The following is a 17,742-nucleotide window of genomic DNA, read 5'->3' as shown; positions in this document are numbered from 1 at the left end:
AAGTGGATACACTTTAGACGCACAAAAACTTGTTACTAAAATAAACATTACAGTGTAACGTATATTAATGCAAAAATGTGTTTAATCTGTTGTATAATAGTACCTAAACACGTGAGTTACAGTGTATGTACTTCAGCGATGCAGAGATTATCGTAGATACAAATGTTGTACCTGTGTGTCAAGACTATAATGATACATTACACTTTTTTTTATATCTGTTTCCTTGAAGAGTCGGTTTTCCTGGTAAGCGTCTCACTTTGGTGTAACCAGTAGAGGGAGCGTCATCTGCCAAATTTATTGCGGTAGCGGTTGGCACTCATACCGTTATTTCATCTCGTCAGCGTGAGACCTTTAGGTGTGTCACTCATTGTAGTTTGTCAGCTGGGATAGAGACAAATGCTAAGACGTTATTTAAAAAACCTCAAATGTGCTATCGCATGTAAAATAATGAATCTTCTGAGTACGTTGTCGTTTAATTGATGAAAACGCTACTGATTTTAGTCTAGTGAGCACACCAGCAAATCCTGCTTTACTCTTCAGGTACTGTACTACTGTATTTATATCTTGACTACATTTCGCATGCATGGTTATTTAAGAAATATTGAAGTTGTGAACGACTTGCGTTTTTTGTGTTTAAGAGTGTAGAGCTTTTCAAAAAAAATATCTGGATGGCCTTGTAGAAAATTCTTATTCTTTTTTTTCAGAAAGCAGAGAAGGATGTTTTTAATGGTTCGGTCTAAGAAAAAAGTTAGTACTGTATAATAAATTAGCGGCGGTTTAAATTCAGTTTTTACAATGAATCTGAGGAACATTGGACAGCATTTTATAAAGTAAATAATATTAACTGCCATTTAATTTATGCCGAATGCTGTGCCTTACAGAAATACTGGTGATAATGTAACACATTACAAACACATTTGGACTACTTCAAACCTTGTGTTCAAAAGAGGAACATAAACTTGGGAATCTAATGAAAATAATTCAGAATTTAAATTCTTGCTTGTGTTCTTAAACTACAAGAAACAATTTAATAATAGAATTGGCAATAGGTCAAATGCTACAAAACTATAGCCTATTGTGTTTAAAAAATATCAAGGGAATAGAACTAAATACTTCGCCAATTCAATCCCAGCTCAACTCATATAGATTTGTCCAGAATTAGCTTCTATTAAGTATGTGTAGATATTCTTGTGCATCAGCCACATTTAAAATGTAACCAGATTCACATAACTGTCACGAAGGTGCAGTTGGTTGAATCGGATTTAGTCCCTTTCATTGCATTTGTACCAATTTACTTTCATAAGGTTTAATACAAAATAGGGGTTTAATCAATAGGGGTTTAATCAATAGGGTTTTTTTAAACAGCACCTTGAATTCTGGAGTGAAGAAGGACATGAGGTGTGAAGGGATACTCAGTCTCATTAATCGGAATGCAACAGACCTGGCCAGGTTTCACACCAGTACTGCTGCTGATACTCTGTGGTTGTGGTAAGTTATTGGGGTGTGGTCTCTTCTCTAGAAAGGCTGCCTCTCTTGAGCCTGTATACCTTGTGCAGTCTTGGATACAAAGGCACCTACCAACCAATCTACTTTCAAGGAAGTCTTGTCCATTGTGATTGAAGCGGACTGTAGCAAGGAGATAAAGCTTTGCTATATTACAGAATACATGCAGGGAGGTTATTTGCATAAAATAACAGTCCTTTGAGATGCAGCCCATTCATGCAAAAGTGAGTGAGTGCTACATACCACAGGTGCTTCTATTTTTTGTCATTGCATCTTTTTTTTGATTGGGAGGTGACCTAGTGTACAAGAAACCCTTATGTCTTGCCCAATCATTCTGCCTTGGTAATACATTAAGAATATTTGTGGTAGCCCTTCTGTTTTGTATTGCTGTATTTGAAGATGGAACAATCTATTTGGGGGATTTAATCATCATATTTAAAAAGTACTGAATACCAAATCAAAGCACATTTGCCGTTACTGCTATTATCTACTATATATATATACAGTGCCTTGCGAAAGTATTCGGCCCCCTTGAACTTTGCGACCTTTTGCCACATTTCAGGCTTCAAACATAAAGATATGAAACTGTAATTTTTTGTGAAGAATCAACAACAAGTGGGACACAATCATGAAGTGGAACGAAATTTATTGGACATTCCTCCGTGCAAAACAGCTCGAGCTCAGTGAGGTTGGATGGAGAGCATTTGTGAACAGCAGTTTTCAGTTCTTTCCACAGATTCTCGATTGGATTCAGGTCTGGACTTTGACTTGGCCATTCTAACACCTGGATATGTTTATTTGTGAACCATTCCATTGTAGATTTTGCTTTATGTTTTGGATCATTGTCTTGTTGGAAGACAAATCTCCGTCCCAGTCTCAGGTCTTTTGCAGACTCCATCAGGTTTTCTTCCAGAATGGTCCTGTATTTGGCTCCATCCATCTTCCCATCAATTTTAACCATCTTCCCTGTCCCTGCTGAAGAAAAGCAGGCCCAAACCATGATGCTGCCACCACCATGTTTGACAGTGGGGATGGTGTGTTCAGGGTGATGAGCTGTGTTGCTTTTACGCCAAACATAACGTTTTGCATTGTTGCCAAAAAGTTCGATTTTGGTTTCATCTGACCAGAGCACCTTCTTCCACATGTTTGGTGTGTCTCCCAGGTGGCTTGTGGCAAACTGTAAACGACACTTTTTATGGATATCTTTAAGAAATGGCTTTCTTCTTGCCACTCTTCCATAAAGGCCAGATTTGTGCAGTATACGACTGATTGTTGTCCTATGGACAGAGTCTCCCACCTCAGCTGTAGATCTCTGCAGTTCATCCAGAGTGATCATGGGCCTCTTGGCTGCATCTCTGATCAGTCTTCTCCTTGTATGAGCTGAAAATTTAGAGGGACGGCCAGGTCTTGGTAGATTTGCAGTGGTCTGATACTCCTTCCATTTCAATATTATCGCTTGCACAGTGCTCCTTGGGATGTTTAAAGCTTGGGAAATCTTTTTGTATCCAAATCCGGCTTTAAACTTCTCCACAACAGTATCTCGGACCTGCCTGGTGTGTTCCTTGTTCTTCATGATGCTCTCTGCGCTTTAAACGGACCTCTGAGACTATCACAGTGCAGGTGCATTTATACGGAGACTTGATTACACACAGGTGGATTCTATTTATCATCATTAGTCATTTAGGTCAACATTGGATCATTCAGAGATCCTCACTGAACTTCTGGAGAGAGTTTGCTGCACTGAAAGTAAAGGGGCTGAATAATTTTGCACGCCCAATTTTTCAGTTTTTTATTTGTTAATAAATCCAATAAATTTCGTTCCACTTCATGATTGTGTCCCACTTGTTGTTGATTCTTCACAAAAAATTACAGTTTCATATCTTTATGTTTGAAGCCTGAAATGTGGCAAAAGGTCGCAAAGTTCAAGGGGGCCGAATACTTTCGCAAGGCACTGTATATATATATATATATATATATATATATATATATATATATATATATATATATAAAGTGGCGAATTCTGTTTCTTTGACATGAAGTCGAGAGGGAACCCAGCAAATCAGTTTCAGTCATGATGGGCAAGAGAGAAGGTCTGATTTACTTTGGAATAGAGGCCTGATAGTTGGCACTCCATACTTAAATATGATTTGACTTTAACAATTGCAATGAAACTGCTCATTTATTTTATGTTTATGTGTTACAGCTCTTGCAGAAATCCTTTTAAAGAAACCACGGCATGTCGCTTTAAGCAACCAGTCCATCTTTGTGGATTTCCAGTACGAAATCAACGAAACAGCCACTGGCATGACAGTTTTACTGGTGGACCTTCTCACTAACGAAACAGTGGCCAGTAAGCCTGTGCCGGTGAACCAGTCTGAAGGCACCATGGAGTTTGACTGTTCATGCTTTCAATACGCTGGGAAATTTCAATTCAGACTTCAGCCTGAGAAGGATAACCTAAGCCATAATGACACCCTGTGGTTGAGTGAGGTACTGCTGGTACAGTGGCCTGCATTTAACATTGATGTCAGAAGAACAAGCAATATAACTGGGAACTCCTTTCAGATAGGAATTTCTAGTACTGAAGAATATTTTTGTCCCTTCAGTATTAATTCATCAGCTATCTCCCTGGAGGTCACCTATATGGAATACACTCAAGTGGGGAGGTCCTATGATGATAAAATGAAGGCAGCTATCAGAAAGCAAATTTCGCTTTTGAAAACCCAGTGGGTAGAACTGGCGTGTGTGTTCCCTTTCAGAGAGGGGCATTTTATCAAGGTTTCCCTGAGGTCCCGCCATGCTGATCTGGAGATCAAGTCTTCCGGACGGCTCTTTCTGTCCCAGGTTTTTAGGTATAGGTTACATATTGAAAACCAGCACACATTCAGCTGTGAGGCTTCTATTGTGGTATACCTGGTCACCCCTCCATGTGCTTCTACGGAAGGCAAGGTCATAATGTATCCATACAGTTCCAGCGCCACTGGGAAAAAAAACATCTTTGTGGCACAGGAATTTCTAACTAAAGGAAATAATAAAACTGAATTCAACTGCTCCCTCTTTTACCCTGGGAGAAATGAGTACTGTTTTGAGTTTGTTTTAAACTCCAGCCGCTCTGCCAGTGGGGCTCAGCGCTGCATTGTTGTACAACGGAACGTAGGTTTGTATTCCCTATTAATGTATATGTTTTATTATTTCTCAAGGGAGCATATTTAACACAGTGAAGGTATTTTAATTGTATGTACAGTTACTGCTACTAAATGTTCAGCCATTCACTTAACTAATGAGTTATCAGCCACTAAAATACATCGGTATGTTACTCATTTGCATGTTGTTACTTTATCATTCATTTGAGGATGTTTTGTTAACTAATTGGGCCCTAGTGTTGAATGTATTTCAGTGTAACACAATTATTCCAGTAAATCAATCAGATCTCACATTTTTGAATATGAATGATGGACACATTAGGGTGCATTTGATTTTTATATCTATTAGTGAACACAAATTGCCAAATGCTTCTGTACTCTTTTATGTGTTGCCCTTCCAGTTATTTAGGCATGCAGCCGACATTGTGGGTTGAATAAAATACGTCGGTTGCTTCTGGGAGATTAAAACTTCCAAAGCATATTTTTTATATAAATATTTGTCAAGAAAATGTTTTTTTTTATATTTCTGGTATTTACTTTCCTTTACAAAAACTCAAACTCCAGAAGGTTTGAGCTTCAACTTGCACTCCGAGTGATCAATGCTTTTCCTATGACTGATGTGTTTTCAATGTCAGCTGTGTTCCTTCATGCCATCTCTTGATTTAAAATTCTGTGTATCTGCAAGGAGCCATCATTTCATTTTCTTTACTAGTATCATATAGAATACAGTAAAATTGAATTCACATTATAATGTGCATGTCTCAAGATATTACTTATTATTATTTATGTTTTTAACAGAAATAGAAATTAAACGTCCTGTACAGTGGGCTTCAAGGGTCGACATGCAGCCCACAGGTGCCCTAATTTTGTAAAATGATCAGTTTGGTGTTACTTTCACAAAAAAATATTGAATTTGCATAAATACCCTTTGCCCTGTAGCGACATGGAGTCAGTGGCTGCGGTGGAGCCCCTGCAGTGTGAGCTGTGGTGACGGGGTGAGGGAGCGGTACCGCGAGTGCCAGGGGTCCTCCTCGGAGAAATCACACTGTGCTGGAATTCACAAGGAAACTTCTCTGTGCTCGCTGGAGGAGTGCACAGGTACAGGCCACTGAAGATAAAAAAACACATCAATTTCTTGTGTTCTAAACCAAAAAATAGCCATATTTTATTAGCTTTAGTTTCATTCCAACTCTTTTCCTTATCATTTTATACATTAATTTTACATACAATTACCCATTTATACAGTTGGGTTTTTACTGGAGCAATCTAGGTAAAGTACCTTACTCAAGGGTACAGCCGCAGTGTCCCCCACCTGGGATTGAACCCACGACCCTCCAGTCAAGAGTCCAGAGCCCTAACCACTACTCCACACTGCTGCCCTTAGATTCACTTAATATCATTTACAGTTTCAGTCCTCTTGGTGACTATTTAAAATTTTAAAGCACCACTGGTCTCAGTAGAACTCTTTGAATCATGTCTAACCTCTTAGAACATCTTGTGCACCGGAATGTAACCAATACCTCCTCCCCCTGCTACACTCTGCCCCTAGTGGACGTAAGAAATACCACATGTGGTATTCTGTGTAGGGGGACAGGGCAATAGTTACACTCTGGTATACCAGGTGTATTTAGGAGATTTAGACATGAATCTGAGAGCTCTACTGAGGCCACAGGGATGCTTATAAAAGATAGGGAGTTATTAAAAATAGGATGCTGCTTGACCCCCAATTAGTTTCCTGCATGCAACATAAAATGCAAGGGTAATCAGTTAGGTCCTGCTACCTGTAACACAATGAGAGGTAAGAAAAATTGTTTTAAAGCCTTGATTATTGCAGGTTTAATAGCCTCTTTCTGCTCTGCAACACTACTTTCTTCCAGCTGTAGTTTACATAATGTATGTGTATTGAACAACATTTTGATAATAAGAAACTAAACAACAGTCTTACCATAATCCCCAATGGGAAAAATTAGATCTATACATGGCACAGGTACAGTAGCATATTAAGTTAGTAAGTTAATTTCTTTCTTTTTTTAAACAACACAGCAATAAAGACAACAACTTTGGCACCACTTCACCCTCAAAAGACGCAAGCCAGCAACATTGTGACTGTGGCCGGGATTTCTGTATGTTTGTTTATCATCATCTCCACCATCTTCATCACGGTATGGAGGAAACTATGCAGGGTGCAGAAGTGTAGCTCAGTGAGGCACAACTCTGTGCATTCCCCAAACTTCAGGAAGAACTCAGATGAGGTCAACATCTACCATGAGAGCCAGCAGCGAGAGAGTTTCTCTGAAAGCCTTGATGTGAACCCAGATTCGGCAGACGAGGGCATAAACATAACCTCAGGCTACAGAAGGAGCCAGCACTTTCCTCTGGAACAGACTATACCTATCAGCGGTGACCCCCAAGCAAGCGTTCAGAAGATCATGCCCCCAATTTTTGGGTACCGACTTGCCCATCAACAGCTGAAGGAGATGAAGAAGAAAGGTCTGAAAGAGGCGACACAGATGTACCACGTATCCCAGAATCCCCTCAACGACACTGTTCTGGATGCCACCACAGTGCCACCCATGGACAAGGAGAGTCAAGAGGAGGCCAACCTGAACAGGTTTCAGATCAAATCTCCCTTTCTGGAACCCAAGGTGCCTCACTCCAGTCTTCAACCGGAAAGGGTTAGCCCAAAGGTGGACTTCAGTGTTCCTCAGCGGAATCCAGGGCTCCTCTCTCACCCAGCGACCGCTCGGTACAGCAGCCATAAATACCAGGACGACTGGGTGGAAATGGTTGATCGAAGTTATCTCAGGAACCTTAATTTCAGGAGAACAGCGAGCTTTCATGAAACCAAACAGTCCAGGCCCTTCAGAGAAAGAAGCATGTCCACCTCTACACCCAGGCAGCTTTCTGTCTACAGCTCCAGGGCTAGGGTAGTGGACCAGCCATTGGAAAGGGGAGGAGTTAGGCCTAAATCTCAACTAGGGGATGCCAGAGCTGATAGATGTTCACCTTGGAGTGGCAATGTGTCACCTACCGAGGCTTCTGCGTATTACCCACATGCAGGTCAGCCTGGTGCCGGCGTCAATAAACATGACCTGTTAAGTGGCCGCCAGGCTGAGGGCTGGACTGCAGGAGTGGACATAGTAGAACCCAACAGAAACAGGAGAGGGCCTTCACCCAGTCACAGGAACATAATGGCCAGGAAGAGGAAGGAGGCTGATTCTTCTGCGACATACAATCGCCATAGGAGTGCCACCCTAAGCCCCTCACAATACAGGAGAGACAAGTGCCGGAGCCTCCCACTGGATCCTGAATACACCTTGTATGACAGTTCATCCTATGGTCTCACTGAATCAGAGCGCCGCATGATTGACTTATCTGGGTACTTCGGATCCAATGGAGAAGAGGAGGAAACTGGTGCCCTCAGCATTGAGAAGATGGTGATATGAATGTTTATGCCCTGCTTAGAAAAGCAATGCAATAAATACCATTTACATCAACATTTCTTGGTACAGTCAGCACCGCTTTATCAGGACGCCTCGATAGAAGTAAAAATAAGTGATATGCCAGTTAAACGACAGAAATAGTATTCCGTCTTCCAGAGTTCTATCCCATTTAAGCAGCAATCCTGATTAGGCAGCACCAACTGTATCTACATAAAAGCATAGAATTGTTTCGTCTTTCCTGGATGTGTAACATAACCAAATTCAAAGGTAGTTTCAATAACATTTTGAGGACAAGAAGTTTGTATATGCATTGACTTTATTATTATTATTATTATTATTATTATTATTATTATTATTATTATTATTATTATTATTATTATTATTATTCATTTTAAACCAACATTTTATTTTAATAATAAACCTATTTTGAGGAACACAGATAAAGATATTCCTATAGTCTGAATGGTGGTGAGACAAAGATACAACATTTACATTAATATTCTTCAGTCCCTGTAATAATTGTTGATAGGTTTTATAAACAAAATAAGAATTTTATTGTGTGATGCATTCTAGGTTCATGTACCAAAAATATAGAAGTATATGCACAGATACAACACTATTTTTCCTCAATATTCCTGTTACAGATATTTCTAATGACACATGATAACTAAACAGTCACTGTATATGATATACACTATCACTGTATATGCACACATAACAATGCACTTAACTGTTTCTGAACCACTGTACACTAGTTGAAATGTTTGTCAACTTGATTCACCTCAGAATGTATGATTACATGAATACACAGCTTACCTCAGTCTAACAAACAGTATAATATCAAATATAGAGTATACGTTAATAAGGGTCATTCCACCTGAAGTAAGACAGAGTGTGTGTTGACATATTGACATGTGCTCTGTGAAACTCAAATAGATCTGAACCAAATAAAACTACTAAAACATTCCCTATGCCTCTAGACAGTTCTGGGGCATTACAGGAAGATAGCCTAGGCTTCTGGATTGATCTACAATGTTCCATGTGGAAAACATTCTCCATGATCATTCTATTTAAAATATTATTCTGATAACTTTCGAAGCAGTTTGTTTGGGGTAACTTTTTAAAGCAATCTTCCCCATTTGTAAGGTTCAAGTTGCAAAATACTGTACAGAACAATGACAATTGCTTGAAATGTGACTTACAAAATTGCTTCTAAGGTTGCCTGAAAGCTGACCCGTGTTTCATGACATTTACAGAATACAGACTTTTGCAGTTTGAAAAGTAGAATGGGTCTCCAAGGTGACCCGAGATTTAGCAGTAATGATGGGGTGGCATGCTGGAATGGCCTTGGTGACTCAACTGAGAGCAGGATGTCCTGTTCCCTGTTTGGGATAGAGCCATTCATTCCACATTCTGCTAGATTGGGCCCCCGTCTCCACTCCCCAGACTGTCCATGAAGTACGGAGGCCTGACCTTCATGGTTGTGAATTTCAGGGAGTGCCACCACCCCCGCCAGGTGAACCAGAGGACCCCGTTGTCGTGTTTGGCTTTGTATTCCCCTCTCTTGTAGTACTTCCCATTAAGGTTGGCTGCATGACACCTCAACAGAAAAAACAAAATGTAGTTTACAATTCAGCAATCAATTGAAAAACCTTAAAACATTTTCCATCGTCAGCAAATGCAGACTCATTCGACAAAAATTATTATATTACATTATATATTCACTTCACTTTTTTAGTGTTGTGGAAACTCTTACATTTACAGCTTTAAAGTCTGTTTCAAAGCTTTTTTTTCAAAATGGCCGCTTTAGTGTACTGGGGTTTGAGATCTGTCCTTTAAATCAGGGGTCTCCAATCCTGGTCCTGGAGGGCTGGTGTCCCTCCTAGCTTTTGTTCAAACTGTACCCTAAATTACTTAATTGGACCAACTAAGTGTTTATTAGAAGCTTAATTTGTCCAACTAAGTAATCAAGGGTAGAGTTGGAACAAAAACCAGGAGGGATACTAGCCCTCCAGGATCAGGATTCGAGACCCCTGCTCTAAATCACTGCAGGAAGAAAAAACATAACAACAAGAGCTCTGGCTTTTCTGTTCGTGGATCGTTATTGTTGTGTTTGACAACATGGGCAATAATCCTTACACTATCAGTGCACTACATTTTGAAAAGAGCTTTGAAACAGACTTTAAAGTTATAAGTGTAAAACGTTATCAGGATGTTAACAAATGAAAAGAATAATTACAGGTACATTATTTAAACAGTTGTAGCAACACGTGGGGATGTGTAACGTTATGTTTTTTGGAACCACACCTCTTACTTTTTAAGTTCCATTACCAGTGTTCAGACCAGTAAAAAAAAATAATAATAATAAACCACTCTTCTGCTGCATATCCGTAATACAGGGTCTTTATTCTGTAGTATATGTATATTCTAGGGTCTTTATACTGTAGTGCATATATATATATATATATATATATATATATATATATATATATATATATACAGATAGATAGATAGATATATATATATATATATATATATATATATATAGATAGATAGATAGATAGATAGATAGATAGATAGATAGATAGATAGATATACATACATATGCACCAGGGTCTTTATACTGTAGTGTGTGTATATATTTATATATATATATATATATATATATATATATATATATATACTGTTGGGAGAGCAGATGGTATTCTGTGATTCTCTCCATAAAGTTCCATTACAGGTGGTGTTCACAGAACATGAACTGCTACTGTGCCATATTCATGTTTAACCTCAATCACTGACACAAGCTTTGCACATTTCTACTGTATATTTACAAACCATTCAAGAAAAAATGGTCTGGGAATAGTTCACTTAACAAGCTTCAGCTGGCCAGGCGCCCTCAAGGCCCAGCGGAGATTTCTCCAGGGTTCAACATGTGAAAACAGGTAAATGACTGCAGGAAAGGTGCTCATTCTTGATTTTCAATAACACCTGAGATGTTCACTTTCATTTAATCATATAATGCTGTTCTTATCCATTAGGTTTTTACCTGTTAAACCACCAGCCTCCTTTGTTCTCTTTGGCACAGTTGCCCTGTATGAATCTGTCGTGGTCTGCGTCAGGGGTGCTGAACTGCATGCTGTTGTGTGATGCAGACCATTGCTGTTCCACGTTGCCTCCACCCGACAGTGCGTCACCAGCAGTTCCACTGTAGAGGCCAAACTGCAGCCTGTAGTTATCCTGAAATACATGAAAAACAACAAATGCCATGAACCATGAACTAACTGGCCACCAGCTGTGGCTGCGATTACTGGTGGCTTCTTATTCAAGACACTCCTATAGTTCAGGTGACCACACAGAGAGGCTTTATTCTGTCACTATGAGCTAATTATCCTCTGATGAGAAAAAGGGGACTCAAAATAAACATACATGATTTCCTGTTCCCTGTGTAAATCTGTAATTGCATTATCTTACACTTTAAGAATATGATATATGGTATGTTTATTTAGGCTACATGTAATAGAAACAAACAATCAGACTGAAGTGTAGAAAACAATGCAAATTATGTGTATAGATTTAACTTACTGGTTTAAGAGCAGCATATCAAAGTTGTAAATTGTAAACCTATGAGTTGACCTCCATCATGTTGCCATTAGGGGTTAGTTCATGTAATATAATGTGCTACATGGTGGTCATTGAAGGGATTTCAACACTAATTTATTTTTAAATACTGAAGGGGTAGCCATGGCAACGTGTGTGGTTACCGCTGTATACCCTGTAAATGTATCCCTTTCAAAAATCAATATATAAAACAATAAACTACAATGACCAGGTCACCTCCCAAATAATGAATGTATCAGTGTAACAGGGCGAGCAGCCCTGTACATTGTTTTGTTTATTTTATTTTAGAACGGAGTCCCCTCCGCCCATGTGCAGTGTATTTTTTATTTGTTTTGTTTTATGATTTGTTTTATTATATTTAAATGTATGACGACGAGCGCCGCAGGATTTATTATTTATGTAAAGATGACTGCGTACCGCCGTGTTATGTTTATTTTTAAAACATGTCCTGGCAGAGGCGAGATTGGTGCTCGTCCTCTGCCAGGAGTAATGAAAAAAACTCGTGCAGAAGGTGGCCATCTCCCGAATTAATTAAGTGATTAATTTTGTTGCTAATCGGGAGATGGTCACCTGAATATAAAATGCGTGCAGCTCTCCAGCTCGGGGTGGGTGTTAGGAGCGAGAGGAGAGAATGAGAGGAGAGAAAAAGAAAGAAAGAAAGAAAAAGAAAGAAAGAAAAAAAAAGAAAGAAAAAAAAAGTTAACGGATCAGTGAAGGCTGTTGCCCAGCCTGACCGTATTGATTTTGTGTTTGTGACTTGTTTCTGTTTATCTGTTTTATTTTGCTCTGCGAGCACAGTGTTTGTGTTTAAAATATTTCTTTTATTTTTGGAGTATTTCATTAAAACGGCGCAAGCCTTTGTCAGTTTTATTTTCCCTTCCTGCTTCTGCCGAGATGTCAGACCAGTCGTCCACCCTGTTACAATCAGAAATGATTCTTTCTCTTTCTCTTTAGACATTCTGTAAAGTACATTTCACAGTGTTCACCAGATTGTGTGGTACATTTACAAAGACAGTTACATTATTAACCAGACCTTTTCAGCAGCAATTCTGAAGTTTTCATAGAATGCGTGAGCCTCTGCCCCTGTCCAGTCCATCAGCTCTATCTTCATCAAACTGCTCTCTGGTGTGTGAAAAGATATTTGTGAAGACCACAAGACAACCTGCAGTAATAATGAAGCTATTCCAGTGAACAGCAGAGATACGCAGGCCTGCAGTTACACAATACCACTACATTTTATTTGATATATTTTCTTTCTTCTGTTAGAGATTATTGTTCAAAGACACCACAATTTTAGAGCAGGAATACTACCAGTATCAAAATGTATTTTTGTAGAAAAAAAACCAAACATTATTTAAATAACTGACGAGTTAAAGCTTTGTGAATATACTCACTTGTAGTGTGTATATATACAAGCATACTTCCTGTATATGTGCAAGGTTTTAAATACTAGTTGTAAAAATAATACATAATGTAGCATCACTGTAATCTGAACCAGTTTCCAGGAGGCTGTGTGGTCCAGTGGTTAAAGAAACAGGCTTGTAACCAGGAAGTCCCCGGTTCAAATTCTACCTGACTCATTGTGTGACCCCAAGCAAGTCACTTAACCTCCTTGTGCTCCGTCTTTCGGGCGAGACGTAGTTGTAAGTGACTCTGCAGCTGATGCACAGTTCACACACACTAGTCTCTGTAAGTCTCCTTGGATAAAGGCGTCTGCTAAATAAACAAATAATAATCTGTACTATATTAAAGATCTTGTCTAGCCGTTCTTTTGGTTTATGATATTTTATCAACAATTGGTAACAACCTTTTATACAGGCATACAGAGCTAACTGCAGATGTTTTACACACTCACCAGCACACAGAGCTTTTTTTCCCCCTAGTTTTACTGGCATTATTGAGTTATTTCCTACAGTGATCTTACCACTCAAGAGAAGTGTATACATGTGTTCATTGCCCAGCCAATACTCATCGTTCTTCATTTTAAAATGGCCAAACCCATCTTTGTAATCACTCCACCCTCTAAATAGGAGAAAAATAATGAAATTGGCTTTTTGAATTGTTTATACACCAGTAGGTCTGTCCATGTTTAAGAGGTGTTTACCAGTAAGTGCATCTTTATAAACATTTCCTAATTCTATTTTTCTCCTCGGTTACAAAACCGTAAATATGTTTAGTTTCAGTAAGGACACATACAGTTTAAAGTATTTTAGAAGTTATACAATTCAGCATTAATAACCTCCTCAGCAGACATAACAAACTAACACAAGGACATCTACAGTTCTGTTATTTTGCAGGTGATGCATTGTTTTATGAACAAAACATTCTGAAAATCAAACAAAGCCGTTTTCTGTTGAAGTGGTATTCATTTGGTAATTCCAAAAGGGACATCAGTCATAAGCTGTGCCAATATTTATTTATTTTTGGGCTGAAGAAGGCCTTGAACTAAAGTGACTGCAATTATATTCATCATGGCGTTGAGAAAGGCGAACCCAGTACCTGTTAAAATCCACACCTCCATTTCTCCTCCGTTGCAGTATAGTCCACCCGCCCCCATCCTCCATGTCGCAGTACACAAGAAAAGGCTCAGCAGCAGTCTTGGGCTTGATGCGATAGTACCCACTTGGAGCCTTCTGTCTGTCATACAACATAGAGCAATCTGCATGGGAAGAAACACAGAGTCAAGCCAAACCTTACTGCTATAACCTGTTACAGTGTAAGAACCTACCAGTACTCCTTTCACTCTGTCAAGAAGCAATGAAGGCAGCAATCAAAAATGACTTGAATCAACACAGTATGTAGTACTCAGACCTAACTCCTCAACTACCCCCAACAGCCATTCTTTCAACAAGAAACTAAATACTTATTTCAAAGATGAGCTCCCTTAAATTATTCAAACAGAAGAAACAATGTTGATTCCTTGTTGTTATATTGTTATAAAATTATTATTTTTAAATGTAAACATCTACACTAGCCTCAAATGTATTTTTAGAAGACATCTAATCAGATCAATTATTCAATGAAATGCAGAAAAAAGGAAGCCAAGTATGAGGTAAAACTATAAGAGACTACAGTAAGTCAATTCTACAAACATTTCACAGTACACTGAAAATGGGCAAAACATTTGTCAACTTGACACGGTTTGGAGAGTTATGGATAAAAACGCAAGAAGCATTTTGCTGTTGATAACAAAGCCAACAGACACACTGAAATCAGAAAACTAAAAGTGCATTTAAAAAAAATGTAAGGATGAAACTCAGGGTTACTGTATATGGGATCAGGGCATTAAGATTGCACTCTGCACACAGGACCATGCTTCCGAAGGCAGTGAGTGTTTGCTCTTATCTACAAATACTGCACAGAAGCTCTAATACAGTAGCACATGGCACTGATGTGGTACCATGGTACTACAGCAAATTACCAGTGTGTATTGGTTCGCTCCATTGTATCTGTAGTTGTGTTACCATTGTCCTTATATTGCTATAGTAGCATACAGTAGTTGCGCCATCCACTGCTGGTCATTCGGCTTTAATACCCACCATGGTCATAGACAATGAGGTTCCCACTGGTGGTTGGCAGAAGCGTTATGTGTTCATTTATTTCCTTGGTTGAATTTTGTGAAAGCACCCGACTGTACATCCAGCTGTTTTCTCTGAGTTCCTTCATCTGCCACTCTCCGATCAGTAACTGATTCTGTAGACCTTTAATCTTGCGCTGGAGTTCGGAGATGTCTAACAAGCATGATTCACTTTCCTGTGGGTAGAACATTGATGTCTTTAGCCAAACATGTTCTTGCTATATATTAGTTTCTTATCAAAGAAGTATAGATACCCAAAATATCAACTGCTGTTTTGCTTTCAAGATTTTCAGTGTGGAAGAAAAAGTATTTCCTTTTAAAGGTGAGGTCCCTACAGTTTTACTATTGATTTTTTAGGTGCATTGAGTGTACGAGGTGATAACAGTCTTCTGAGTGAATACTAGTTCAGGTGACTTATCTACAAGTTGACGATGTGCCCTACTGTTATAGCTCTTAAAAGTCAAGTGGTTTGGTCTCTGAGTCCTTTCCCAGTTAAAACACTACTGGGCACATGCTGTGCGGTCCTGCTCCATCACATCCTCTGAAAGAAACATTCTGTCCAGCACACAGAACTAAGAGACTCTAGTAACTGCAGCTCAACATGGAGGAGAAGGATACTCTGCAGTGTTGTACCTTCAGAGGTTAAGGAATAAAGCGGTTGAGGTTAGTGAGAATTGTACTTAATCCAACTGAGGGAACGAAACTGATTTAGAAAAAGTAACAGCTGAAGTGATTAAAGGCCCTGTTATACAATACTGGATATAAAACAAAGCTGCATATAGTATACCTTTATTCAGTATAGTATATTATACACAGGGGTTAGTAAAAGACAATTGAAATAAACGTAGCACATGGTGCTGTACATACCGAAGGTCTGGGTGCAGCAGTAGCTTGGCTCACAATAAGCAGAAATAACATCAGCGTCATGTCAGTTCCTTTAGATTGCAAAAAGATGTATTTTAACAGCATTCATCTGGCATCTCAGTGCACTCCAGCTATCTACACAGCTTCAAACATGTTCATGCAGATCAAAGAGTCAGTTTAGCACAAACAAAATGTGTAGTACTTTCTCAATGGGGTCCAAAGACCCCACAGAAAAAGGTTGGTTCAAACAACTGGGTGGAATCTGGGCTCACATAATCTTTATAAGTTTACATCAGAGACTTTTTCTCCTGCACTATAAAGACTCACATAAGTAACCCTGTAAAATTGTGTGTCATTTTTATGCAACATTGGTATAAAGTAGAATGAACATCTTTATAATGCAGTTTAAAACCAATACAGATGATATCAGGACCAACAACTGGAGCTTCTACATTGAAATACATATACACAGAAACTTACCTTTACATGAAAGGCATGGGTGGATGGGTTCTGCAGCATGGAATATACCCTTGGAAGCCTATGAGTAGTAAATAAATGCTGCTGCTATTTCACTTCTTATATGTGCTCCTCGTTCCAGATGGATCACATTAGAACTATAGATAATATTACATCACTGCCTTTCAGGCCTGGAATGGCAAGCAAATACCAGGTTAGTGTTGGTCTCACCAGCCAAAAAATAAATTAAGAAAAATCAACGGGTCATATTTTCAAAGCATTCACTTTAAAAACATGTTTTTTTTTTAAAGGAGAACAACTGTTTTTTAAAAAAGGAGAACCAAATAACTATGTAACAAAAATAAATCAAGGTCTCTTTAGCATTTTGAAATTATTTGTATTTATATTATTTTTTTTAATTATTATTATTGTTTTCCAAATTATTTTACCCCTTTTTGGAGAACATGTCTCCTTATCTAAAATAAATATGCATAATACATATATCAATCTTGTAAACCCTAATATCGATGTGATGCAGCTATCTGAAATGTCTTTGTCTGAGGTAGATTAGATTTAGGTTGCTGTGTATGTTAATTCCCCTTTATTGTAATAATATGCCAAAGACTGGAATTATTTTTACTGTTTTGCTTTAACACTATTTTCAAAATATTGCTGCAAAATGTGAAAATAAAGAAACTTTGTTTTGGCAATAGTTTATCCAAATCTTGCCTTGCTGAGAGAGGCAGGATGAAACGACACAGTTTGAGAAGTGAAAACTGCTAGATTTACAGACAGATTAAATTCAATCACTATCTGTAGCTGGAGGCTGGTCAAAAGGTACCATCAACCTGGATAAAGGAATCCGTATCTTAACTTAATTTGTCTTAGTTAGTCTAATCAACATCACTATCTACAACGTGTCCAGTAGGATTGCAGCATCCTATCCTGAGATAATACATTTGCAGTTAGTCCTTTTGCATTTTGTCATAAGATCTATGCATGGTAGTGGTACTCAACTCTGACCCTTGAGATGTAGTGCAGTCCTGGTCTTTATTCCAACCAGGTCCTAAATTAATTAATTGCCTCTTAGCAGCTTTAACTACATTAGAACTGCTTAGAATAAAAACCTGGACTGGAT

General features: G+C 38.6%; 2 protein-coding genes across 2 annotated transcripts; one reads left to right on the top strand and one right to left on the bottom strand.

Moving 5' to 3' along the window:
- The first annotated feature begins 323 nt into the window (after positions 1-323).
- On the top strand, positions 324-8,480 carry LOC131738063 (thrombospondin type-1 domain-containing protein 1-like). Its single transcript, XM_059031269.1, has 5 exons — positions 324-540; positions 1,366-1,488; positions 3,707-4,660; positions 5,586-5,744; positions 6,690-8,480. The coding sequence occupies exons 2-5, from the start codon at positions 1,431-1,433 to the stop codon at positions 8,090-8,092; spliced, it is 2,574 nt and encodes an 857-aa protein (XP_058887252.1). The 5' UTR covers positions 324-540; positions 1,366-1,430; the 3' UTR covers positions 8,093-8,480.
- A 1,025-nt stretch (positions 8,481-9,505) lies between these two features.
- On the bottom strand, positions 9,506-16,779 carry LOC131738064 (fibrinogen-like protein 1). The gene is made up of 8 exons (XM_059031270.1): positions 16,629-16,779; positions 16,152-16,219; positions 15,247-15,460; positions 14,207-14,366; positions 13,632-13,729; positions 12,741-12,829; positions 11,136-11,326; positions 9,506-9,689 (listed from the first exon to the last, which is right to left on the bottom strand). The coding sequence occupies exons 2-8, from the start codon at positions 16,209-16,211 to the stop codon at positions 9,506-9,508; spliced, it is 996 nt and encodes a 331-aa protein (XP_058887253.1). The 5' UTR covers positions 16,212-16,219; positions 16,629-16,779.
- Between the last annotated feature and the right edge of the window lie 963 nt (positions 16,780-17,742).

This window comes from Acipenser ruthenus, chromosome 9 (assembly GCF_902713425.1).
Source record: "Acipenser ruthenus chromosome 9, fAciRut3.2 maternal haplotype, whole genome shotgun sequence".
In the NCBI taxonomy this organism is placed as follows: domain Eukaryota; kingdom Metazoa; phylum Chordata; class Actinopteri; order Acipenseriformes; family Acipenseridae; genus Acipenser; species Acipenser ruthenus.
The sequence above is the reverse complement of the archived record's forward strand: the minus strand, read 5'-3'. Positions and strand labels throughout refer to the sequence as shown.